The sequence below is a fragment of the Trachypithecus francoisi genome, unplaced genomic scaffold (genome assembly GCF_009764315.1).
Source record: "Trachypithecus francoisi isolate TF-2019V2 unplaced genomic scaffold, Tfra_2.0 Lachesis_group0, whole genome shotgun sequence".
NCBI classification, from domain to species: domain Eukaryota; kingdom Metazoa; phylum Chordata; class Mammalia; order Primates; family Cercopithecidae; genus Trachypithecus; species Trachypithecus francoisi.
The window spans coordinates 19,306,563-19,332,480 of record NW_022681453.1 but is presented as its reverse complement, the minus strand read 5'-3'; the positions used below and the strand labels follow the sequence as shown (position 1 = coordinate 19,332,480).

Genomic DNA, 25,918 nt, shown 5'->3' with positions numbered 1-25,918 from the left:
GATGCAGTCTGCTCTGTCGCCCAGGCTGGAGTGCAGTGGTGTGATCTCAGCTCACTGTAAGCTCCACCTCCCGGGTTCACGCTATTCTGCCTCAGCCTCCTCAGTAGCTGGGATTACAGGCGCCCACCAACACGCCTGGCTAATTTTTTTGTGTTTTTAGTAGAGATGGGGTTTCACCACGTTAGCCAGGATGGTCTTGATCTCCTGACCTCGTGATCCGCCCACCTATGCCTCCCAAAGTGCTGGGATTACTGCTGGCATGAGTCACCGCGCCCAGCCTTTTTTTTTTTGAGATGTAATTTATATACTGTAAAGTACTCTGCTAGATGGATTTTTTTTTTGTAACACCATTATCGAGATTCAGTTACAGTAGAACTTGAGTACCAGATTGCACCCTCCTGCCTCATCCCAGTCAATAGCTACCCTAAATTAACTGTTTTTCCTATTTTTGATCCTCAGTTTTTTGTTTGTTTGTTTTGAGATGGAGTCTCACTCTGTCACCCAGGCTGGAGTGCAGTGGCTTGATCTTGGCTCACTGCAATCTCTGCCTCCCTGGCTCAAGTGAGTCTGCTGCCTCAGCCTCCCGAGTAACTGGCATTATAGGTGCCCACCACCATGCCTGGCTAATTTTTGTATTTTAGTAGAGATGGGTTTTACCCTGTTGGCCAGGCTGGTCTTGACCTCCTGACCTCAAGTGACCCACCTGCCTCAGCCTCCCAAAGTGCTGGGATTATAGGTGTGAGCCACTGCGCCTGGCCCAATTCCCAGTTTTTATAATGCCAATTACTCTTGGAAAATGAGAAGAGAAGACTAAACAGAAGGAAAAAACCCCACAGTTAACACTTAAAGAGCTCTTACTTGTCAGGTTTTGTTCTAATTAACTTAAACCCAGGGAAACTCTAACATAGAGACTATTATCTTGAGGCACAGAGAGGTTACATAATTTACCCAGAGTGTCTCACACTGTGGAAGAGCTCAGATTTGAACCCTGAAAATCTGGCTCCAAAAGTCACTTTTATTATTTATTTGGAGACATGGTGCAGCAATTTTTCTTTTTTTTTTTTTTTTTTTTTTTTGAGGCGGAGTCTCGCTCTGTCGCCCGGCCTGGAGTGCAGTGGCCGGATCTCAGCTCACTGCAAGCTCCGCCTCCCGGGTTTACGCCATTCTCCTGCCTCAGCCTCCCGAGTAGCTGGGACTACAGGCGCCAGCCACCTCGCCCGGCTAATTTTTTGTATTTTTAGTAGAGACGGGGTTTCACCGTGTTAGCCAGGATGGTCTCGATCTCCTGACCTCGTGATCCGCCCGTCTCGGCCTCCCAGAGTGCTGGGATTACAGGCTTGAGCCACCGCGCCCGGCCAATTTTTCTTCTTCTTATTATTTTTTATTTATTTTTTGAGACGGAGTCTCCCTCTGTCGCCTGGGCTGGCATACAATGGCACAGTCTCGGCTCACTACAAGCTCCGCCTCCCGGGTTCACGCCATTCTCCTGCCTCAGCTTCCCAAGTAGCTGGGACTACAGGTGCCTGCCACCACGCCTGGCTATTTTTTTGTATTTTTAGTAGAGATGGGGTTTCACCATGTTAACCAGGATGGTCTCGATCTCCTGACCTCGTGATCCTCCTGCCTCGGCCTCTCAAAGTGCTGGGATTACAGGCGTGAGCCACCACTCCCCGCCCTGGAGTGCAGCAGTTTTATCATAGCTCACTGCAGCCTTGAATTCCTGGGCTCAAGCCATCTTCCAGTCTCAGTCTCCTGAGTAGCAGGGACTATAGGATGTATTGCCACCATGCCTGGCTAATTTTTAAATTTTTAGAGGAGATGGGGGGGATTTCCCTATATTGCCCAGGCTGGTCTCTTAACTCCTTATCTCTAGTGATTTTCCCGCCTTGGCCTCCCAAAGTGCTGGGATTATAGGCATGAGCCACTGTGCCTGCCCCAGAGGCCATATTTTTAACTTCTCTGCTATATTGCTTAGTTTCAACTGAGGATACTAGTAGATCTTTTTGTTTTTTTCTTTTTTGATACTAGTAGATCTTACAATATGTAATTCTAAATATATTTTGTGAAGCTGAGGTGGAAGTATTGCTTGAGTCCAGGAGTTCAAGACCAGCCTGGGCAACATAGCAAGATACTGTCTATATAAAAAATTAAAAAAAATAGCCAGGTAATAAGGCCAGGCTCAGTGGCTCACGCCTGTAATCACAGCACTTTGGAAAGCTGAGGCAGGTGGATCATGAGGTTAGGAGTTTGAGACCAGCCTGACCAACATGGTGAAACCCCATTTCTACTAAAAATACAAAAACTAGCCGGGCATGGTGGCATGTACCTATAACCCCAGCTACTCAGGAGGCTGAGGTAGGAGAATCGCTTGAACCTGGGAGGCGGAGGTTGCAGTGAGCTGAGATTGTGCCACTGCACTCCAGCCTGCGTGACAGAGCGAGACTCCGTCTCAAAAAAAAAAAACCACCCAGGTATGCTTATGCACACCAGTAGTCCTACCTACTTGGGAAGCTGACGCAGAAAGATTGTTTAAGCTCAGGAGTTTGAGGCTGCAGTGAGGTACGATTGTGCCACTGTGCCACTGTAGTCCAGCCTGAGAGACAGTGAGACCCTGTCTCTTAAAAAATAAATAAATAAAAAAGTAACAACCATCACCAACAAAAAAAATATGTACACATACATTATTTTGTGTGATTGCCCTTTGTGTCAAAGAGAGGTTTCAGAATTTAGAGGGAAAGGAAGAAAAAGCAGAAATACTTCTGAAGCTTGATTAGAGTGGACCGGTAATTTTTGCAGAGATTTAACTCTTTTATTTATTTATTTTTTTGAGACAGAGTTTTGCTCTTGTTGGCCAGGCTGGAGTGTGATGGCATGATCTCGGCTCACTTCAACCTCCGCCTCCCGAGTTCAAGCGATTCTACTGCCTCAGCCTCCAGGCATTCACAGGCATGCACCACCATGCTTGGCTAATTTTTTGTATTTTTAGTGGAGACGAGGTTTCTCCATCTTGGTCAGGCTGATCTCAAACTCCTGACCTCAGGTGATCAGCCCGCCTTGGCCTCCCAAAGTGCTGGGATTACAGGCGTGAGCCACCACACCAGCCAAGAGAGTTTAACTGTTAAGACTAGAAAGGGCTGGGCTCACACCTGTAATCCTAGCACTTTGGGAAACCAAGATGGGCGGATCACCTGAGGTCAGGAGTTTGAGATCAACCTGACTAACATGGCAAAACCCTGTCTCTACTAAAAAAAAAAAAAAAAAAAAAAGTACAAAAATTAGCTGGGCATGGTGGCACATGCCTGTAATCCCAGCTACTTGGGAGTCTGAGGCAGAAGAATCTCTTGAACCCGGGAGGCGGAGGTTGCAGTGAGTTGACATCGCGCCATTGCACTCCAGCCTGGGTGACAGAGCGAGACTCCATCTCAAAAAAAAAAAAAAAAAAGACTAGCAAGGCTGGGTGTGGCAGCTGAACGCCTGTAATCCCAGGACTTTGGTAGACCAAGGTGGGCTTGAGCCCAGGAGTTTGAGTCAGCCTGGGGAGCAAATTCCCCATCTACAAAAAATTTTTAAAGTTAGCTGGGCATGGTGGTATGCCTGTAGTCCCAGTTATTCAGGAGCCTGAGGTGGGAGGATCACTTGAGGCTTCAGTGAGCCATGAGTCGTGCTGCTGCACTACAGCCTGAGCAACCGAGTGAGACCCTGTTTTTTTTTTGGTTTTTGGTTTGTTTTTTTGGGAGAGTCTCATTCTGTCGCCCATGCTAGACCTTGTTTCTTTAAAAAAAAAAAAAGAAAAGAAAAGACTAGAAAATGTGGTGTCCTGGAAATAAGCATATAGGAGAGTTTGACTTAGGACAGAGCATGTTAGATGAAGAGTATGATAGTCTTGTATTGGCTTGTCATTGTAATACAGTGTCAGTCTTAGGGCACTCAAATAGTAACTTTTCTTGTTTTCTTTTTATTTGAGATGGAGTTTCGCTCTTGCTTCCCAAGCTGGAGTGCAACCTCTGCCTCCTGGGTTCAAGCAGTTCTCCTGCCTCAGCCTCCCGAGTAGCTGGGATTACAGGCATGTGCTACCATGCCCGGTTAATTTTGTATTTTTAGTAGAGATGGGGTTTCTCCATGTTGGTCAGGCTGGTCTTGAACTCCCGACCTCAGTTGATCCACCCACTTTGGCCTCCCAAAGTGTTGGGATTACAGGTGTGAGCCACTGTGCCCAGCCATTTTTCTTGTTTTATAAATAATTCATGAGTAGCCAGGCACAGTGGTTCACACCTGTAATCCCAGCACTTTAGGAGGCTGAGGTCGGCAGATCACGTGAGGTCAGGAGTTCGAGACCAGCCTGACCAACATGGAGAAACCCCATCTTTACTAAAAATACAAAAATTAGCTGGGCATGGTGGCACATGCCTGTAATCCCAGCTACTCAAGAGGCTGAGGCAGGAGAATCGCTTGAACCCGGGAGACAGAGGTTGCAGTGAGCTGAGATAGCACCATTGCCTGGGCAACAAGAGTGAAACTCCTTCTCAAAAAAAAAAAAAAGACTGCATGAATAAAATAGAACTTTTCATACATTCAGCAATATGGATTACTCTCAGAACATGCTATATGAAAGTCAGATGTAAAAAGATTATATATGGTTCAATTTATGTGAAAGTCTGGAACAAGCCAGACACAGTGTTGCGTGCCTGTAGACCCAGCTACTTGGGAGGCTGAGGCAGAAGGATTCCTTGAGGCCAAGAGTTTGAAGCTGTAGTGTGCTATGTTTATGCTTGTAAATAGCCACTATACTCCAGCCTGGGCAACATAGGAAGACCCCATCTCTACAAGAAAAAAAAGAAAAAAAATTCTGGATCAGGCAGAACTCACTTGCCGTGAGAGAAAGCAGATGTATGGTTACTTGGGGCAGGGGTGGAGGCTTAGATGGTGGGAAGAATGTTACAAGCTGAGGTAATAGCACTGTAACCCTGAAATAGGAGTGAAATTGGGCTCTTTGAAGAACAGTGACTGAAGCTTAATGCGGGGAGGTGGGGATGAGTGGAAGAAATGGTCAGGAAGCAGCAGGCAGAAGCCAGATAATTGCAGGCCATAGTAGTACTTGGATTTAATTCAGAGTATTGTGGTAAGTCACTGGAAGTTGGAGAATGAATTGCGTCAGGTCAGACATGGAAGCGGGAAGCAAGGAGACTGGTAAAGAGACCATTGGAAGTAATCCAGGCAGTTGATGATGATGGTCTGGATGAGGATAGGAGTGGTAAAGAGTTAGAGAAGTGATGTGAGTCAGGAAATACCTTGTAGTAGAGCTAATAGAAATTGTTGTGGGAGAGGGAGTAGAAAAGGAAGAATTTTTGTTTTTCTTTTTTTTGATACGGAGTTTCGCTCTTGTTGCCTGGAGTGCAATGGCGCGATCTCAGCTCACCGCAACCTCCGCCTCCTGGGTTCAAGCGATTCTGCTGCCTCGGCCTCCTGAGTAGCTAGGATTACAGGCATGTGCCACCATGCCCGGCTAATTTTGTATTTTTAGTAGAGACGGGATTTCTCCATGTTGTTCAGGCTGGTCTCGAAGTCCCAACCTCAGGTGATCCTTCTGCCTCGGCCTCCCAAAGTGCTGGGATTACAGGTGTGAGCCATCGCGCCTGGCAGGAAAAGGAAGATTTTAAAGATGACTCCTAGGTTTTTGGTTTCTGAGGTGAAGGTAATGTTATTTTTTGAGGCAGGGAAAGTTTTATATAAGAATGAGTTTGGGGGCTGGGTGCGGTGGCTCACGCCTGTCATCCCAGCACTTTGGGAGACCAAGGCAAGCAGATCACGAATTCAGGAGATTGAGACCATCCTGGCTAACATGGTGAAACCCCGTCTCTACTAAAAATACAAAAAATTAGCTGGACGTGGTGGCGGGTGCCTGTAGTCCCAGCCATGCAGGATGCTGAGGCAGGAGAATGGTGTGAACCCAGGAGGCAGAGCTTGCAGTGAGCCAAGATCACACCACTGCACTCCAGCCTGGGCGACAGAGCGAGACTCCCATCAAAAAAAAAAAAAAAAAAAAAAAAAGAATGAGTTTGGGAGAAGAAATTGTTTTATGAGATAATTGCTTGGATTTCTATGTATGTCAGAAGAGATAGCCTTTTTCTAACTTTGGTTTTATTTTCTACCTTGACTGTCGAATTGACTGTTGTAGGTGGTGGTGCATTTTTTAATGTTTGTCCAGAGTTGACTCCTTGTTCCCTTTGTGCTAGGATGTCTCAATTGATTGAAAAAGAAACTGAAGAGTATCGTAAAGGGGATCCAGACCCATTTGATGATCGACATCCTGGTAAGACTTGTGCTCCTAAGTGTGGGTCTTTTTTTTCTCTTTTTTTTCTTTTAAGACACTTTTATTAAAGCAAGAGTCTTTTTTTCTTTTTTAAAAAAGAAAAATTGCTTATGGGAATATTTTTGAGTTGCAATAGCATCTTCTGTGGTAAGTTTTAAGACCTTTTATTTGTTAAAATGTTGCTCAAGGTGGAACCGGTGAGGAAAAATAAATTTCTGGAAAAAATTGGAAATATTTTTGATATTTGCTGATCAAATATCACTTAACTAACCTAAAGGAACAAAAGTAGGTGTACTTTAGTTAACTCAATTGGTATGATGACAAAGAATTAAAAAGAAAAATGATCTTCCTTTCGGACTTTTTCCTTTTTGGAGACGGGTACTCACTCCATTACCCAGGTTGCAGTGCAGTGGCATGATCATAGCTCACTGCAGCCTGGATCTCCTGGCTCAAACTATCCTCCCACTTCAAGCCTCTTGAGTAGCTGGTACTACAGGCGTGTACCATCATGCCTAGCTGATTTTTATTTTTTATTTGTTTGTAGAGATGGGGTCTTGCTTTGCTGCCCAAGTTGGTCTCGAACTCCTGGACGCAAGCTATCCTCCTGCCTGGGCCTCCCAAAGTGCTGGGATTATAGGCTTGAGCCACTGTGCCCAGCCAACTTTTTTAAACCATAAAAGCAAAAGGTGTTCTTCTCTGTGCCTTCATCTTTCTAATAATAATTATCCTTTTAATAATTATCCTTTTACTGTTGGAGAAATATAGTTGAGAAAACATTCAGTGTCCTGCTTTTAGTTAGGAAGTTGGTATTTGGAACGTTGATGTTTATGTCTGCTTTGGTGTCTTGAGAACTAAAGTGTGCCTTCTTGTGTTAATTTGGTTTTATTTTGGGCTTATTTATTTATTTATTTTTTGAGATGGCGCCTTGCTGTGTCGCCCAGCCTGGAGTGCAGTGGCACGATCTTGGCTCACTGCAACCACTGCTTCTTGGGTTCAAGCAATTTTTGTGCTTCAGTGTCCCAAGTAGCTGGGATTACAAGCATGTGCCACCACAGTTGGCTAATTTTTGCATTTTTAATAGAGAAGGGGTTTCACCATGTTGGCCAAGCTGGTCTTGAACTCCTGACCTCAAGTGATCTACCCGCCTTCGCCTCCCAAAGTGCTGGGATTACAGGTGTGAGCCACTGAGCCTGACCAATTTTGGGCTAATTTAAAATTAAGGCCATGCCAGCACTTGCTTTGGTATGGAATTTGCTACTGTGGTACAGAATTATGAGGGACTTGGGACTGCCATTTTATGTTTACTATAAAGTAGATCACCAGTAGGCAAAGCTGAAGTCATGCATGGGCCCATAGTGCATATAAGCTCTATAGCCTGAAGCAGTCATTTGTGGAGAGGAGTCTGAAATTTTGGCCTGGTGCGGTGGCTCACGCCTGTAATCCCAGCATTTTGGGAGGCCAAGGCAGGAGGATCACCTGAGGTCAGGAGTTTCCCACCAGCCTGACCAACATGGAGAAACCCCGTCTCTACTAAATATACAAAATTAGCCAGGCATAGTGGTGCATGCCTGTAATCCCAGCTACTCAGGAGGCTGAGGCAGGAGAATTTCTTGAACCTGGGAGGCGGAGGTTGTGGTAAGCCGAGATCGCTCCATTGAACTCCAGCCTGGGCAACAAGAGCAAAACTCTGTCTCAAAAAAAAAAAAAAAAAAAAAGAAAATTTGTGTGTGGAAAGAGTGTGAATGAGTGGGAGTGATAAAAATAAGAACATTGTATATTCACCTGAATGTTCCAGGGTTTACTGCTATTTCTTAAACTTTTATTCTCACATGTAAGCTAGGCATTTCAGATTGAGAGTCTAGTTGCTTATGTGATGTTATCTGCTGCTCTTGTCCTGGACATCCCTACTTGTGACTACAGAGGAATATTCACGATTTAACCCACATCTTCAGTAACTCAAATCAGAGCATGAAGAAGTAAGAAAGTGAATGTGAAATCAGAAATTAAGTTAATGCATAGGATTATGAAAAGCATTAAAAGATAGATGATCATGCTGAGTGTCATTGCCTGGAGATGGATTAAATGGCAATGAGGAAGAAGGGAGAGACAGAGAAAGATAGGCCATTTTTCAGTAGAGCTTAAAAAGCAATTTTTTCCTAACTCTTTTTTATTTTTTTTTATTATACTTTAAGTTCTAGGGTACATGTGCATAACGTTTATATCATGTATAACTCCCCAATGTAATCCCTCCCTCCTCCCCCCTCCCCATGATAGGCCCCAGTGTGTGATGTTCCCCCTCCCGAGTCCAAGTGATCTCAAGCAATATTTGTCAGTGGCATTATTTCTTTCATTAAAAATAAGGATTTCAATTTCATGATTTATAAACAGCTAACATTAGGTAATGTATAATCTTTTTTTTGGTGGTGCTTTTCTCTAATGTTTCTTTTTGTGAATTACTTTGAGATACTAATTAACAGCTTGGTAAAAACATCAGCAGCTCACATCTTGTCTTCATCCTCTATTGTATGTTTTGACTAAATTTGCCTCTCTAAATGCTCTGAAAGGAAATGAAATAAAGTAGAGGTTTCTGCTTTAAAAGCAAACCAGGCTGTGCACAATGGCTTATGCCTGTAATCCCAGCACTTTGGGAGACTGAGGCGGGCAGATCACCTGAGGTCAGGAGTTCGAGACCAGCCTGGCCAACATGGTGAAACCCCGACTCTACTAAAAATACAAAAATTAGCCGGGCGTGGTGGCAGGCACTTGTAATCCTAGCTACTTGGGAGGCTGAGGCAGGAGAATTGCTTGAATTTAGGAGGTGGAGGTTGCAGTGAGCCAAGATTGAGCCACTATACTCCAGCCTTGGCGACAGAGCAAGACTCCGTCTCAAAACCCAACAACAACAAACCGTAATTCTCCCTTCCATCAACTAATTCTTCTATCATTAGGCTATGCATTGAGTTGATCCTAGGCCCCTGGCCTCCTTTCTTTCTACAAGAGCTAGGAAGTTAAGATGGCCAAGGTTACTGTATCTCTAGGGTTAGTGATTGCTTGGTGGAATTCACCCCCGTCACCTTGACCCAGGGTGTCCTTACATGTTTGAGGATGCATCTCTGTTGCTGTTGTCATTGTAGTGGAAGGAGAGGTTGGACTTGGAGCCTGTCTTCTCCAGGCCACCTGTGGTTAGAAGCATGCTTCCCACCTTTTTATGGATGGGAAGTCAGAAGTTTTCTCTCTCTTAGGTTCCTTTACGATTCTTTTGTAGACCTTGTATACTCTTGGTAATGCTAGTCTGAATCTAGTACTTGTTTAATTCAGCAGTGCTGTATAGGCAGTATGCTAGGAGATGGGAAGGCTAGAGAGCAGTGTCTCAGGTTTTTACATTGTTATTTTTAAAGCATGTTTCTTTTTTTATTTTTTATTTTTTTCCAGACGGAATCTTGCTCTGTCACCCAGGCTGGATTGCAGTGGTATAATCTTGGCTCACTGCAACCTCCACCTCCTAGGTTCAAGCAATTCTCCTGCCTCAGCCTCCTGAGTAGATGGGATTACAGGTGCCCGCCACTGCACCTGGCTAGTTTTTGTATTTTTAGTAGAGATGGGATTTCACCATGTTGGCCAGGCTGGTCTCAAACTCCTGACCTCGTGATCTGCCCACCTCGGCCTCCCAAAGTGCTGGGATTACAGGCATGAGCCACCGCACCCAGCCTAAAGCATGTTTCTTATGTAATCTAATTTAGCACAATAATCTTTTGTTTCTGATTATTTTTGCTGGCATTTTATTAGTGCTTGTAACAACCCAGGTGCCTTTCCAGAGGTCTAAGTTGCTTGACTGGGGTGACTTACTCATTCCTTTGTTTGTTCCTCCCCTCTTCTCTTGGTAGGTCGAGCTGATCCAGAGTGTATGCTGGGCCACTTGCTGAGAATACTCTTCAAGAATGATGATTTCATGAATGCAGTAGGTTTGCTTCTTACTTTTCTCCAGCAATTATCACCTGTAGATTTTGTATCTTTATTGTTTTTTTGTGAATAGTTTGCCTTCTCCTAAGGCCTTGACAAAGTTGGGAGTAGAGTTTTTTGCCAAAGTCCTGGTTGTGGCCATAATGCTTTCTCTTTGGTATGTACTTTGATATTGGTGAGGCCTCCCAAGGTATCTACGCTCATTCTTGGGCAAAATGATTTTGAATTTGAGAGTATAGGGGCTCTCTTGAGTTTTTGAATGGAAAAATAAGAGTGATGCATATAGCATGCTTCTGCACTGACACTGTGGTGTATGCATTGGGCATGCAGAGGGATAGAAAGGTGCTTTCTCTCTGTCTTGAGGGGCATGTGAGGAGTAAATAAGAATATACATATTTTACTCAGCTCCTGAGCATAGTAATTGATCAACAAGTTGTGGCTGATAGGTGGGATAGCATGATGTTTGAGAACGTGGGCTTTGGGAGTCGATGTTTTGGATTTAAATCCAGCTCCATATTTCACTGACAGACTTAAGTCCCTTCAAGCTTTATTTTCTCCCCGCCTTCTTTTTCTTTTCTTCCTTTTGAGACAGGGTCTGGCTCTGTCACTCAGGCTGGAATGCAATGGCACAGTCTTGGCTCACTGCAACCTCTGCCATCTGGGATCAGGCTATTCTCCTGCCTCAGCCTCCTGAGTAGCTGGGACCACAGGCACCTGCCAACCACACCTGGTTTATTTTTTTGTATGTTTAGTAGAGATGGGCTTTCACCATGTTGGCCAGGCTGATCTTGAACTCCTGACCTCAAGTGATCCACCCACCTTGGCCTCCCAAAGTGCTGGGATTACAGACGTGAACCACTGCACCCCGCCACAGCCTTATTTTTCTAGTCTATAAAATTGAGTTAATAGCATTTAAAACCTTTTTTGTAATCCTTGAGTGAAATTAAGCATGAAGGTGCTTGGCAGAGAGCCTGGCACATGATGAAGGCCAAATAGGTATTAGCTATTATTATCATTTATTTATTTACTTATTTATTTTTTGAGACAGAGTTTCACTTTTGTTACCCAGGCTGGAGTGCAGTGGCGTGATCTCAGCTCACTGCAACCTCTGCCTCCCGGGTTTCAAGTGATTCTTCTGACTCAACTCAGCCTCCCGAGTAGCTGGGACTACAGGCATGCGCCAGCACGCCCGGCTAATTTTTGTATTTTTGGTGGAGATGGGGTTTCTCCATGTTGGTCAGGCTGTTCTCAAACTCCTGACCTTGGGTGATCCACCTGTCTTGGCCTACCAAAGTGCTGGGATTACAGGCATGAGCCACTGTACCCAGCCAGTGTTAGCTATTATTATCTGTATTGTGTTGACTCCTAGATTTATTTCTGTATCACCAATGTGTCTTTCTTAGTTTCAGATCACTTCCAACTGCCTTCTAGACATTTCCTTCTGGGTATCTCCCATATACACCTTGAATTTTACGTGTCTAACCCTGTTTGCTCCATAATTTATTTCTCTTGTTCTCTAGCTCAGTAATGATGTCCTTGTCTAGTCAGCTAGAAAGCATCCTTTACGCCTCCAAACTCTCTTATACAGTGGATTTACAGATGTCATTATTCCCTTCACCTTAAACTTCACAAATCCTTCTAGTTCTGTTCTTGTCACCAGACCCCAGTTTAGCTAGACCACAGTTGAGCCAACCATTTCTCACTTGGTTTCTTCTTGTCTTGTCCTCCTCTAATTCATTCTTCACTTTATAGCCCAGAAACTGTGGTACGCTCTTGCTTAAAATCCATTAATGTCTTTCTATTACCTTTAGGATAAATTTTAAGTTTCTTAGTTTGGTATAAAAACCAAATCTGTCTCTGAATTTTGTTCTCTGCAGTTTCAGTTCTTGCCTTCTGGCCCTCCTCTCCTCCAACGTTTCTTTAGATACTTCTTCTCGTCTTTTACATCCTGGCTTGGAATCCCTTCTTAAGTCTTCTCTGATTCCTCTGCAGGGGCTGTGTGCCCTCCTAGGGGCTTCTGTAGCATCCTTTACTCATGGTATTACCTGTTTTTCCAAATGTCACCTCTACTGAGTCACACATCTTTTTTTTTTTTTTGAGACAGGATCTCACTCTGAGTGCATTAGTACGATCACTCACTGCAGCCTTGACCTTCCGTGCTCAAGGATTCTCCTGCCTCAGCCTCCTGAGTAGCTGAGACCATAGGCATGTGCCACCATGCCTGGCTAAGTTTTTAATTTTTTTGTAGAGACAAGATTTCACTGGGTTGCCCAGGCTGGTCTTGAATTCTGGGCTCAAGCGATCCTCAGATTTTGGCCACCCAGTGAGCTGGGATTACAGGGATGAGCCACCACACCCAGCCTGGATAATCTTGGGATGGTGGGACTGTGTCAGTTATTTACTGTTATAGGCCCAGCACAGAACATAGTTCCACTTAATGTTAGAGATTCAGTAAATAAGTGCCAAATGGAGATTTTATTAATACATATTATTATATGTATAATTATATATATAATTTATTATAAAATCTGAGTTTTTCATTAACCATTGTCAAGAATATGGGGCTCATATTGACCTGCTTATGCTTTTAAAAAAATGTATATGCAGTGGTGTGGGGGCTAGATGTGATGGCTCATGCCTGTAATCCCAGCACTTTGGGAGGCTGAGGTGGGAGGATCACTTGAAGCCAAGAGTTAGAGGCTAGCTTGGGCAACGTAGTGAGGCCCCGTCTCTACTAAAAATTAAAGAATTAGCTGGACATGGTGGTGTGCACCTGTGGTCCCAGCTGCCTGGGAGGCTGAAACTGGGGATCACTTGAGACTGGGAAGTTGAGACTACAGTGAGCCGTGCTTGTGCCACGGCACTCCAGCCTAAGTGACAGAATGAGACCCTGTCCATAAAAAAAAAAAATAAAGTGTATATGGAAGGGGATAGGTTTCTTTGTGGCATTCTTTTTTTTTTTTTTTTTTTTGGAGACAGGGTCTCACTGTTGCCCAGGCTGGAGTGCAGTGGTGATTTAGGGCTCACTGCAGCCTTGACTCCCTTGGCTCTGGGCATCCTCTCACCTTAGCCTCCCATGTAGCTGGGACTACAGGCATGGGCCACCACCCTTGACTGATTTATGTATTTTTGGTAGAGATGGGGTTTTGCCATGTTGTCTAGGCTGGTTTCAAACTCCTGAGCTTAAGTGATCCTCCTGCCTTGGCTTCCCAAAGTGCTGGGATTACAAGTGTGCATCACTGGCGTCAGCATTTTGAGCTTTAATTTCTATGATTGTTGAGTTGTTTTGAGGGGATTTGGCTTTAAAGCTGCAGAAGAAATTATGTATGATATCATCATGGCTCAGCAGGATCATAAGTGTTTATAATAATTAAAGGTTTTTGTAATCCCAGCACTTTGGGAGGCCGAGACGGGCGGATCACGAGGTCAGGAGATCGAGACCATCCTGGCTAACACGGTGAAACCCCATCTCTACTAAAAAATACAAAAAAACTAGCCGGGCGAGAGGGCGGGCGCCTGTAGTCCCAGCTACTCGGGAGGCTGAGGCAGGAGAATAGCGTGAACCCGGGAGGCGGAGCTTGCAGTGAGCTGAGGTCTGGCCACTGCACTCCAGCCTGGGCGACAGAGCAAGACTCCGTCTCAAAAAAAAAAAAAAAAAAAAAAATAATTAAAGGTTTTATTAGTAAAAGTTGAATTAGTTATATACAGTCTTCTTTCATACCCGTTAAGAAAGTAATGGGAATATGTTGAGGTTTTATTAGATGTCCTTAGTTTCACTGGGTTGAATTTTAGATGAACACTATTTCTTTTTTTCTTTACAGCTGGTGAATGCATACGTGATGACAAGCCGAGAGCCCCCTTTAAACACTGCAGCTTGCAGACTCCTACTAGACATCATGCCAGGGCTGGAAACTGCTGTTGTCTTTCAAGAAAAGGTACTTAGTGAAAAGTAAAGTCATAATTTTATTTTATAATTGAATTATGTTCTATTTGATTTGTGTTTGTGGTTAAAATCATTGTTACAGTTTTTGTTATTCATATAGTAATATATGTTATAAAAATCTAAGAGATCCTGACAGGCAATAATAAAATTATTTATTTTTTATTATCATTTTAAAAATTGAGATGGGGTCTTGCTGTATTACCCAGTGAGCAACTGGGCTCAAGTAATCCTCCTACTTTAGCATTTCAGATTGCTGGGATTATGGTCGTGAGCCTCTGCGCCCAGTCAAAAATTTAAAAATAGTTATTTTGATGAATACTTGTTGCTTGGGTGCTGCAGTATTTTTTTTTTTGAGATGGTGTCTTGCTTTGTCACCTGTGCTGGAGTTCTGTGGTGCAATTTCGGCTCACTACAACCTCTGCCTCCTGGGCTCAAGCAATTCTCCTGCCTCAGCCTGCCAAGTAGCTGGGATTACAGGCGCCCACCACCATGACCAGTTAATTTTTATAATTTTAGTAGAGATGAAATTTCACAATGTTGGTCAGGCTGGCTTCGAGCTCTTAACCTCAGGTGATCCACTGCTTTGGCCTCCCAAAGTGCTGGGATTACAGATGTGAGCCGTCGCTCCCAGGCAGTATTTTAAATTTTATTTTATTTACTTTTTTTTTCTTTTTTTGAGACTGAGTCTCGCTCTGCCGCCCAGGCTGGAATGCAGTGGTGCAGTCTCAGCTCACTGCAACTTCCTTCTGGGTTCAAGCAATTCTTGTGCCTCAGCCTCCTGGGTACCTGAGATTACAGGTGTTTGCCACCATGCCTGGCTAATTTTTGTATTTTTGGTAGAGATAGCGTTTCACCATGTTGGCTAGACTGGTCTCAAACTCCTGACCCAAGTGATCTAGTCACTCTCCTTGGCCTCCCAGAGTGCTGGGATTACAGGCGTGAGCTGCTGCGCCTGGCTGTTATAGTATTTTTTTAAATCTTGAGATTATATGTTGTGTAGGGTTTTTTTTTTTTTTTTCTTTTTTTGAGACAGAGTCTTGCTCTTGTCACCCAGGCTAGAGTGCAGTGGTGTGATCTTGGCACACTGCAACTTCCGCCTCCCGGGTTCAGATGATTCTTTTGCCTCAGCCTACCGAGTAGCTGAGACTACAGGCTTGTGCCACCATGCCTGCAAATTTTTGTATTTTTAGTAGAGACGGGGTTTCACTGTATTGGTCAGGCTGGTCTTGAACTCCTGACCTTGTGATCCGCCCGCCTCAGCATCCCAAAGTGCTGGATTACAAGTGTGAGCCACCGCACCCAGAGTTTTTTTTGAGATGGGGTCTCTGTTGCCCAGGTTGGAGTCAAGTGTTGAGATCACCATGGCTTACTGCAGCCTTGACCTCTTGGGCTAAAGCTGTTCTCCCACCTCAGCCTCCTGAGTAGCTGGGAGTACAGACATGTGCCACCATGCCCGGCTAATTTTTAAATTTTTTTGTAGAGACGAGGTCTCGCTATGTTGCCAGGCTAGTCTCGAACTTCTGGGCTAAAACCATCTTCCTGCCTTGGCCTCCCAAAGTGCTGGGATTACAGACGTGGAACACCATGCCTGGCTCATGTGTTTCTGGAATGGATTTATGATGTCAGTCAAACTCTTACTCTTGATGAACGATCTTCCCAGTGATGAAGAGCTTTGTATTTGAGGAAGCCTTTTCTACGTGGTATTTAGTATTCGTGTAGCTAATATTAGAAGATCTCTTTTGTCCTGTGTTTGTTGTAGGGGCTTGGAATATTTTGTTAGCAATATGAGAGCTTTACATTCATGTAGGTGTTTGGGGGTGGGCAAACAAATAAACTGATAATTTGAAATAAGAGTAAGTGTTAGGAAGACAAGCAAATGTTAAATTGATAGTGACTATGCACATATACTTCAACTATCAAAAATTAGGGACTGGGTTGGCCGGGCATGGTGGCTCACGCCTGTAATCCCAGCAATATGGGAGGCCAAGGTGGTTGGATCACGAGGTCAGGAGATTGAGAGCATCCTGGCTAACATGGTGAAACCCTGTCTCTACTAAAAATACAAAAAATGAGCCGGGCATGGTGGTGGGCTCCTGTAGTCCCAGCTACTTGGGAGCGTGAGGCAGGAGAATGGTGTGAACCTGGGAGATGGAGCTTGCGGTGAGCCGTGATTGTGCCACTGCACTCCAGCCTGGGCGACAGAGTGAGATTCCATCTCCAAAAAAAAAAAAAAATTAGGGACTGGGCATGGTGGCTCACGCCTGTAATCCCAGCACTTTGGGAGGCCAAGGTGGGTAAATCACTTGAGGCTGGGAGTTTGAGACCAGTCTGGCCAACATGCCAAAACCCTGTCTGTACAAAAAAATACAAAAATTAGTTGGGTGTGGTGTCCCAGCTCCTTGGGAGGCTGAGGCATGAGAATCGCTTGAACCCAGGAGGTGGAAGTTGCAGTGAGATAAGATCATGCCACTACACTCCGCCCTGGGCAACAGAGCGAGACTCCATCTCAAATAAAATAAAATAAAATAAAATAAAATAAAATAAAATAAAATAAAAAAAAGAGAAAAATGAGGGCCAGGTGAGGTGGCTCATATCTGTAATCCCAGGACTTTGTGAGGCTAGGGCAGGAGGATTGCTTGAGCCCAGTAGTTCAAGACTGGCAATATAGCCTTGGCAATACAGCAAGACCCTGTCTCTACAAAAATAAATCATTAGCTGGGTACGGTAGGTCATGCCTGTAGTCCCAGATATTTGGAATGCTGAGGCAGGAGGATCGCTTCAACTCAGGAAGTAGAGGCTGTGGCGACCCCTTTTGATGCTACTGCACTCCAGCCCTGACAAGAGAGTGAGACAGAAAAAAAAATTAGTTGCTCAAGTTTTAGAAGTAATGTAAATATTTTGTTTTGTATCTTAGCTTTAAGAATTTGCTATGTGAATTGGATATGCCCCATGGCTTGTTTTTTTTTTTTTTTGAGATGGAGTCTCACTCTGTCGTGCAGGCTGGAGTGCAGTGGCACAGTCTCAGCTCACTGCAACCTCTCCCTCCCGGGTTCAAGCAGTTCTCCTGCCTCAGCCTCCTGAGTAGCTGGGATTACAGGTGCGTGCCACCACGCCTGGCTAATTTTTGTATTTTTAGTAGAGATGGGGTTTCTCCATGTTGGTCAGGCTGGTCTAAAACTCCCTACCTCAGGTGATCCACCTGCCTCAGCCTGCCAAAGTGCTGGGATTACAGGTGTGAGCCACTGCGCCTGGCCACTTGCTTTATTTTTAAAGCTATTAAAATTTTAATCTTCTTAAGCACTCTGGAAATCCTTTTTTTTTTCTTTTCTTTTGAGACAGGTCTCATTCTGTTGCCCAGGCTGGAGTGCAGTGGTGTGATCACAGCTCACTGCAGCCTTGACCTCCTTGTCTCAAACCATTCTCCTGCCTCAGTCTCCCAAATAGCTAGGACCATAGGCAAATGCCACCATGCCTGGCTAAGTTTTAAAAAATTTTTTGTAGAGATGAGGTCTCCCTATGTTGCCCAGGCTGGTCTCACACTCTTGGGCTCAAGCAGTCCTACTGCCTCAACCTCCCAAAGTCCTGGGATTATAGGAATGAGTCACTGCACCCAGCCTGGAAGTCTTATCATAGTTAAGTGTATGACCCAAATGAAAGATCTGGATTCTTATTTAGCTTTTAAGAAAATTCATATTAACTTTTATTGCAGAATAATTGTGCCACATAAAGTATTTTAGAGAATAACATTGTGATTAATGTTATAATTTGGAGTATTTCTTATAGACTAATATCTCCAGTTAGCAACCCCTGTGTGAGACTAGAAGAATCTATATCTTTGTAAAACCATTTTGATATGGATTCTTTTGAAAATCAGGATAATAAAAGCATTTATGTCAATATATTTGTATACACAAGGTTTATCTAAGATTACAGATTTTTTTTTTTTTTTTTTTGAGACAGAGCCTCACTCTGTTGCCCACGCTGGAGTGCAATGGTGTGATCTCGGCTCACTGCAACTTCTGCCTCTTGGCTTCAAGTGATTCTCATGCCTCAACTTCCTGAGTAGCTGGGATTACAGGCGCCTGCCCCCATGCCTGGCTAATTTTTTTTTGTATTTTTAGTAGAGATGGGGTTTCACCACATTGGCCTGGCTGGTCTCGAACTCCTGACTTCAGGTGATTCACCTGCCTCAGCCTCCCAAAGTGCTGGGATTACAGGTGTGAGCCACCGCACCCAGCCAATTATAGATGATTTAGCTGGGCTTTTTGAAAATTTCCATGTTGTCCTTGTAGGAAAATCATCTCTGGTTCTTTTTTTTTTTTTTTTTTTTTGAGACAGAGTTTTGCTCTGTCGCCCGGGCTGGAGTGCAGTGGCCGGATCTCAGCTCACTGCAAGCTCCGCCTCCCAGGTTTACGCCATTCTCCTGCCTCAGCCTCCCGAGTAGCTGGGACTACAGGCACCCGCCACCTCGCCCGGCTAGTTTTTTGTGTTTTTTAGTAGAGATGGGGTTTCACCATGTTAGCCAGGATGGTCTTGATCTCCTGACCTCGTGATCTGCCCGTCTCGGCCTCCCAAAGTGCTGGGATTACAGGCTTGAGCCACCGCGCCCGGCCTGTTCTTTATAGTTTCATCATTGTAGATCTAAAAAGAAATGAATACCCTTTGGAGGTTAGAAACACTAAGGGAAATTATGAATAATAAAGCTTTCTGCAAGAACAGTTTTAGCATTTCTTAATTAATGGTTTATTGGGAGAAGTGACTTACTCCATTGTGCTTTAGATTGGAAATTGTCTTGAATCCAGTGTTTAGAGAACAGATTGCAAGCCTCTTTCATATTGTGTTACTTGATTACATGATGATCTGTACTCTTCAGAAGTATCTATCCTATGCAGTTTTTTTTAATGAATCAATATTTCTTAAAATACTTTAATTATAGCAATTAATGAGTCAGAAATCATTATTTCTCAACAAATTGACTATTGGTGTTCCTCAAAGTTATAATTAAGAGTTATTCAGCCTGGATAACCTAGGGAGAACTCATCTACAAAGAGGTGGAGTCTCTTTGTGGGTGTAGTGGTGCACACCGTAGTCTCAGCTGCTTGGGAGACTGAGGTGGGAGGGTTGCTTGGGCCCAGGAGGTGGAGGCTGCAGTGAGCTGTGATTGTGCCCCTGCTTTCCAGCCTGGGAGACAGAATAAAACCCTGTCTCAGAACAGAAAAGAAAAAGACTTACTGCTCTAGGACAGTGTTTTTCAAATTTTGTGAAACATAGTTATGTACTTTTTTATAAAACCTTGAAACCCAGTCCATACATTATATGTATGAAAAAGAAGTTTTAAAAACACTATTTACTCTTAGTGCAATTCATTCTGATACTTTTTTACTTGATTTCTTTTTTAAAATGCTGGTTCAGTGTACTAAGTTGATTTTATTCAGCCACTGTTTTTAAAAAGTTGTTGACTTTTACTTTCAGAGATATTGAAAAAAAAGCTTTACAATTTTTTTTTGAGACTGAGTTTTGCTCTTGTTGCCCAGGCTGGAGTGCAGTGATGCGATCTCAGCTCACTGCAACCTCTGCCTCCTAGGTTCAAGAGATTCTTCTGCCTCAGCCTCCCGAGTAGCTGGGATTACATGGACCTGCCACCATGCCCAGCTAATTTTTTGTATTTTTGGTAGAGATGGGGTTTCACCATGTTAGCCAGGCTGGTCTCAAACTCTTGACCTCAGGTGATCCACCCGTCTTGGCCTCCCATAGTGCTGTGATTACAGACATGAGCCACTGCACCTGACCTAAAATCTATTTATTTTTAAAATATATATGAAAAAATAGAGACAGAGTCTCATTATGTTGCCCAGGCTGGTCTCGAGCTCCTGAGCTCAAATGATCCTCCTTGACTTGGTTTCCCAAGGTGCTGGCATTACAGGCATGAGCAACTCTGTCCGGGCTAAAATTTATTTTTATTTAAAAGTATTTGACTGCAGGCTGGGCAACATAGTGAGACCCCTTCTGTAAATATATATATATATGTGTGTGTATAGATATATGTGTGTGTGTATATAAATATGTGTGTGTGTATATATATATATATGCTGAGTGTGGTGGCTCATGGCTGTAGTCCTGGCTAGTCGGGAGTTTGAGGCAGGAGGATTGCTTCAGCACAGGAGTTCGAGATTGCCATGAGTTATGATTATGTCACTGCATTCCGGCCTGGGTGACAGAGTGAGACCTTGTCACTTAAAAAAAAAAAGAATTTCCTTTTTATATTTTTCATTGCTAGTGTGTAGAAATGCAACTGATTTTTGTATGTTGATTTTGTATCCTATAACTTTGCCGAATGTGTTTCTTGACAGGTTTTTTTGTGTATGGAGTCTTTAGGGTTTTATACATATAAGTTCATGTCATTTGGCAACAGATGTGATCTTCTTTCTCTCTAATCTAGATTCCTTTAATTTCCTTTTTTATGTCTAATTAGTTTCACTAGAACTTCCAGTACTATGTTTAATAGAAGTGGCAAAAGTGGACACCTTGACCAGGTGTGGTGGCTGACGCCTGTAACCTCAGTACTTTGGGAGGCCGAGGTGGGAAGATAATTTGTGCTCAGGAGTTCAGGACCATCCTGGGAAACACAGGGAGACTTTGTCTCTTAAAAAAAAAGTGGACAATTTTTTCTCGATCTTAAGGGAAAGCCTTTGAATCTTTCACTGTTGAGTATGATATTAGCTGTGAGTTTTCATAAATGGCCTTTATTATGCTGATGTTTCCTTCTATTTCTAGTTTATAGTTTTTCATTATAAGGTATTGACTTGTCCACATTTTTTTGGTATCAGTTGCAGTGGTCATGTGGCATGTTGAACTATCTTTAAATTCCTGAAATACGGTTTATTTAGTCATGATGTATAATCCTCTTATGCTGCTGAATTCATTTTCCTAGTATTTTGTTGAGGATTTTTATAACTATAGTGATTAGTGATATATTGGTCTATAGTTTTCTTTTCTCATAGTGTCTTTAGCTTTGGTAATGCTGGCATCATAAAATGAGTTACGAAGTGTTACTTCCCAGTCAGTTTTTGGGAGGAGTTTTGAGAAGGATTGGTGTTAATTCTTCTTTATTTTATTTAATTATTTAAAGAGATGGGTCTGGTTTTGTTGCTTATGTTGTCTCGAACTCCTAGCCTCAAGCGATCCTCCTGCCTCAGCCTCTCAAATTGTTGGGATTACAGATGTAAGCCACTGCACCCGGCTTTAATTCTTCTTTAGATGTTTTGTAGAATTTACTAGTGAAGTCATTGTGTCCTGGGTTTTTCTGTTTTGGGAAGTTTTTGATTATTGATTCAATTTCCTTGCTACTTGTAGGTCTGTTTAGTTTTTCTGTTTCTTTATGAGTCAGTTTTGGTAGATTTGTCCATTTTATCTTGGTTATCCAATTTGTTGTTGTACAATTGTATATGGTATTCTCTTATAAATCTTTTTATTTCTATAAAGTTGATAGTAATGAGGCCTGTTTCATTTCTGATCCTAGTAATTTGAGTCCTCTCTTTTATTCTTGACCTGTCTTGCCAAAACTTTGTCAATTTTGTTGATCTTGGTAAAGAACTTTTAGTTTCATTGACTTTATGTATTTTTCTGTTCTCTATTTCATTTTTCTCCACTATATAATCTTTATTATTTCTTTTGCTAGCTTTGAGTATTGTTTTTTTCTAGTGTCATATGGAATAAGGCATAGTTAGGCCTAGTTCCAAATTTGATTTGAGATCTTTCTTCTTTTTTAATTGTATGTGTTTGCAGCTATAAATTTCATTCTGGCTGGACGCAGTGCCTCACGCCTATAATCCCAGTGCTTTGGGAGGCCAAGGTGAGTGGATCACCTGAGGTCAGGAGTTCGAGAGCAGCCTGGGCAACATGGTGAAACCCCATCTCTACTAAAAATACAAAATTAGCCAGGCGTGGTGGCGTGTGCCTGTAGTCCCAGCTATTTGGGAGGCTGAGGCAGGAGAATCACTCAAACTCAGGAGGCAGAGCTTGCAGTGAGCCGAGATTGTGCCATTGCACTCCAGCCTGGGCAACAAGACCAAAGCTGCATCTCAAAAAAAAAGAGAAATAAATAAATAAATTTCATTTTAACCACCGCCTTTGCTGCATTCCATAGGTTTTGGTATGGTTGTGTTTTCATTTGTCCAAAGTGACTTTCTAATTTCCCTTGTGATTTCTTTGACTCATTAGTTATTCCATGATGTTTAATTTCCATGTTTAATTTCCATGTATTTGTGAATATTATAGTTTTCTGATATTGTTGATTTCTAGTTTCATTGTGTTGTGACTAGAAAAGATTGTGAGATTTCAATCATTTAAAAAAATTTATTAAGACTTGTGGCCTAACATATGGTTTACTCTGGAAAGAAAAAAACGTAAAAGAACATGGAAAAAGTTCTATGTGTACTTGAGAAGACTGTGTAGTCTGCTGTTACTGGGTGGAGTTTTCTGTGTACATCTTTTAGGTTCAATGTCTTATAGTGTTCTTCGCGTTCTCTATTTCCTTATTGATCTTCTGTCTGGTTGTCTTAATCGTAATTGAAAGTGACGGGTATAGAGTTTTTGTTTGCATAGTGAAGAAGTTCTGAAAATAGATACTATACCGGTAATAGTTATTTAACATTGTGAATGTACTTAGTCCTACTGAATTATACTCTTAAAAATGGTTAAACTATTGGATGTAAAATAAGGAATCTGAACTCTAAGAAAAGTCCAAGACTCTATGAAAAAAACAAAAATTATAGTTACGGAATTTAAAAACTTAGTAAATGAGCTGGGTATAGGGATGCATGCTTATAGTCTCAGTTGCTCAGGAGGCTGAGGCAGGAGGATCCCTTGAGGCCAGGAATTCAAGATCAGCCTGGGCAACAAAGTGAGACCCCTGTCTCTATGAGTTAGAGTGAAGTTTAGACAGAACTGAAGATACAATTAATGGACTGGAAGATCTGACAGGATAACTGATAATGAAGCTCCTAGAAATAAGAAATGAAAAGTATAAAAGAAGTTGAAACATGGACTAGAATTAGAAAGTTCAGAATATCTAAAGGGAGTTTCAGGTAGAGGGAGTAGAGAGATGAGAAAGGACAAAGGCATATTCAGAGAGATGACAGCATTCAGAGAGATGACAGTAGAATTTTAAAAATTAATGAAAGACATCACCATTCAGTTTCACGAAGTACAGTGAAGATTACCAAAGAGGAGATCTTAAAAGCAACTAGAGTAAAAAAAATTCCTGCAAACAATCAAACAGAACAAACTTTGCCACAGTGGCAGTAGAGGTCAGAAGATAGTAGAAAATATCCTCAGTGTCTGTTTGTAAACATAGGACTATTTTTTTTTTTAAATTGAGTCAGAGTTTTGCTCTGTTGCCCAGGTTGGAATGCAGTGGTCTGATGTCGGCTCACTGCAACTCTGCCTCCTGGGTTCAAGTGATTCTCCTGCCTCAGCCTCCTGAGCAGCTGGGATTATAGGCATGTGCCACCACACCCAGATAATTTTTGTATTTTTAGTAGAGATGTGGTTTCGCCATGTTGACCAGGCTGGTCTCAAACTCCTAATCTCATGTGATCCACCCGCCTCCACCTCCCAAAGTGCTGGGATTACAGGCATGAGCCACTGTGCCTGGCCTGTAAACCTAGAACTGTTAATCAAAAGAAACAGTTCAGGAGGACAAAAGGTGGAACAGAATTCTTCATAACATGTCAGTGGAAGAGAATAGATAGAATTAGTAAGCCCAGCACTTTGGGAGGCCGAGACGGGCGGATCACGAGGTCAGGAGATCGAGACCATCCTGGCTAACACGGTGAAACCCCGTCTCTACTAAAAAATGCAAAAAACTAGCCGGGCGAGGTGGCGGACGCCTGTAGTCCCAGCTACTCCGGAGGCTGAGGCAGGAGAATGGCGTAAACCCGGGAGGCGGAGCTTGCAGTGAGCCAAGATCCGATCACTGCACTCCAGCCTGGGCGACAGAGCAAGACTCCACCTCAAAAAAAAAAAAAAAAGAGAATAGATAGAATTAATATTTTAAGCTTCTTATACTGTTTGGAAAAAGGGCACAAAGAGATACACTGAAAATACATGGTAAATATATTCTATATCAGTAGAAATTTTACAACAAAATTTCCAAAAATGTGTTCTTCAGAGTAGATTTTTTTTTTTTTTTTGAGAGACAGTCTTGCTCTGTCACCCAGGTTGGAGTGCAGTGGTGCAATCTCAGCTCACTGCAACCTCAAGTGATTCTCATGCCTCAGCCTCCCGAATAGTTGGAACTACAAGCACGCGCCTCTGTACTCAGCCAATTTTTGTAATTTTAGTAGAGACGAGGTTTCGCCATGTTGGCCAGGAGGCTGGTCTTGAGCTCCTGACCTCAAGTGATCCACCCGCCTTGGCCTCCCAAAGCGCTAGGATTACAGGCATGAGCCACCATCCCCAACCCATAGTAGGAATTTTAAGAAAATGGTAAAAACTTTTGGTAATATATAGGAGAATGAGCTGATGACGCTTTTGAAGAATTTAAGAAAAAGAAAATATTAAGTTTTAAAAAATATTTTAAAATTATTATTATTATTATTATTTTTGAGACAAAGTTTTGTTATTGTTGCCCAGGCTGGAGCACAGTGGCACGATCTCGGCTCACTGCAACCTCCACCTTCCGGGCTCCGATTCTCCTGCCTCAGCCTCCTGAGTAGCTGAGATTACAGGCACCCGCCACCATGCTGGCTAATTTTTGTATTTTTGTTAGAAACGGGGTTTCACCATGTTGACCAGGCTGGTCTCAAACTCCTGACCTCAGGTGATCCACCCTCCTTGGCCTCCCAGAGTGCTGGGATTACAAGTGTGAGCCACCGTGCCCAGCCAGTATTTTTTTTATTTTTAAATTTATTTTTATTTTTATTCTTTTTAGGGATGGAGTCTCGCTTTGTCACCCAGGCTAGAGTGCAGTGGTGCAGTCCTAACTCACTGCAGCCTTGAACTGCTGGGCTCAAGTGATCTTCCTGCCTCAGCTTCCCAAGTAGCTTCGACTACAGGTGTCCACCACAATGCCCAGCTAATTTTTAGATTTTTTTGTGTGTGTGGAGATGGGGTCTTGCTATGTTGCCTAGGCTGGTTTCAAACTCCTGACTTCAAACACCTGACTTCAAGTGATCCTCCTGCTTTGGTCTCCCAAAGCGTTAGGATTACAGGCACGAGCCACTGCTCCCAGCCTTAAGTACGCTTATAAGAAAATTAAGAACTTGGCCAGGTGCGGTGGCTCACACCTGTAATCCCAGCTCTTTGGGAGCTGAGTGGGAGGCGGGTGGATCCCTTGAGGTCAGGAGTTCGAGACCAACCTGGCTAACATGGTGAAACGCCATCTATACTAAAAATACAAAAATCAGCTGGGCGTGGTGGTGTGCACCTGTAATCCCAGCTACTCGGGAGGCCAAGGCAGGAGAAACGCTTGAACCTGAGAGGCAGAGGTTGCAGTGAGTCGAGATTGTGCCACTGCACTCCAGCCTGGGTGACAGAGCAAGACTGTGTCTCAAAAAAAAAAAAAGAACTGTTGTTTAGCAAAAGACACTGGCAAAAGCAAGAGTACTTCACAGAAGCAAAAACCTGAATGGTCAACACATAAATGAAAAAATGCGGAACTTATTTAATAACCAAGGAAATTCAAATTAAATGAAATGCTATTT

At 43.1% G+C, this 25,918-nt stretch overlaps 1 protein-coding gene across 4 annotated transcripts in view; it reads left to right on the top strand.

Annotated features, from left to right (window-relative positions):
- The window catches only part of DCAF1 (DDB1 and CUL4 associated factor 1), a 120,264-nt gene that overhangs the window by 36,493 nt on the left and 57,853 nt on the right, over window positions 1–25,918 (top strand). For 3 of the 4 annotated variants that reach the window (XM_033208923.1, XM_033208933.1, XM_033208942.1), the window contains 3 exons: window positions 6,234–6,310; window positions 10,195–10,268; window positions 14,092–14,205. In XM_033208923.1, coding sequence (XP_033064814.1) covers window positions 6,234–6,310; window positions 10,195–10,268; window positions 14,092–14,205 — 265 coding nt within the window. The remainder of the gene's footprint in view (window positions 1–6,233; window positions 6,311–10,194; window positions 10,269–14,091; window positions 14,206–25,918) is intronic. The other variant, XM_033208952.1, reaches the window with a different exon arrangement.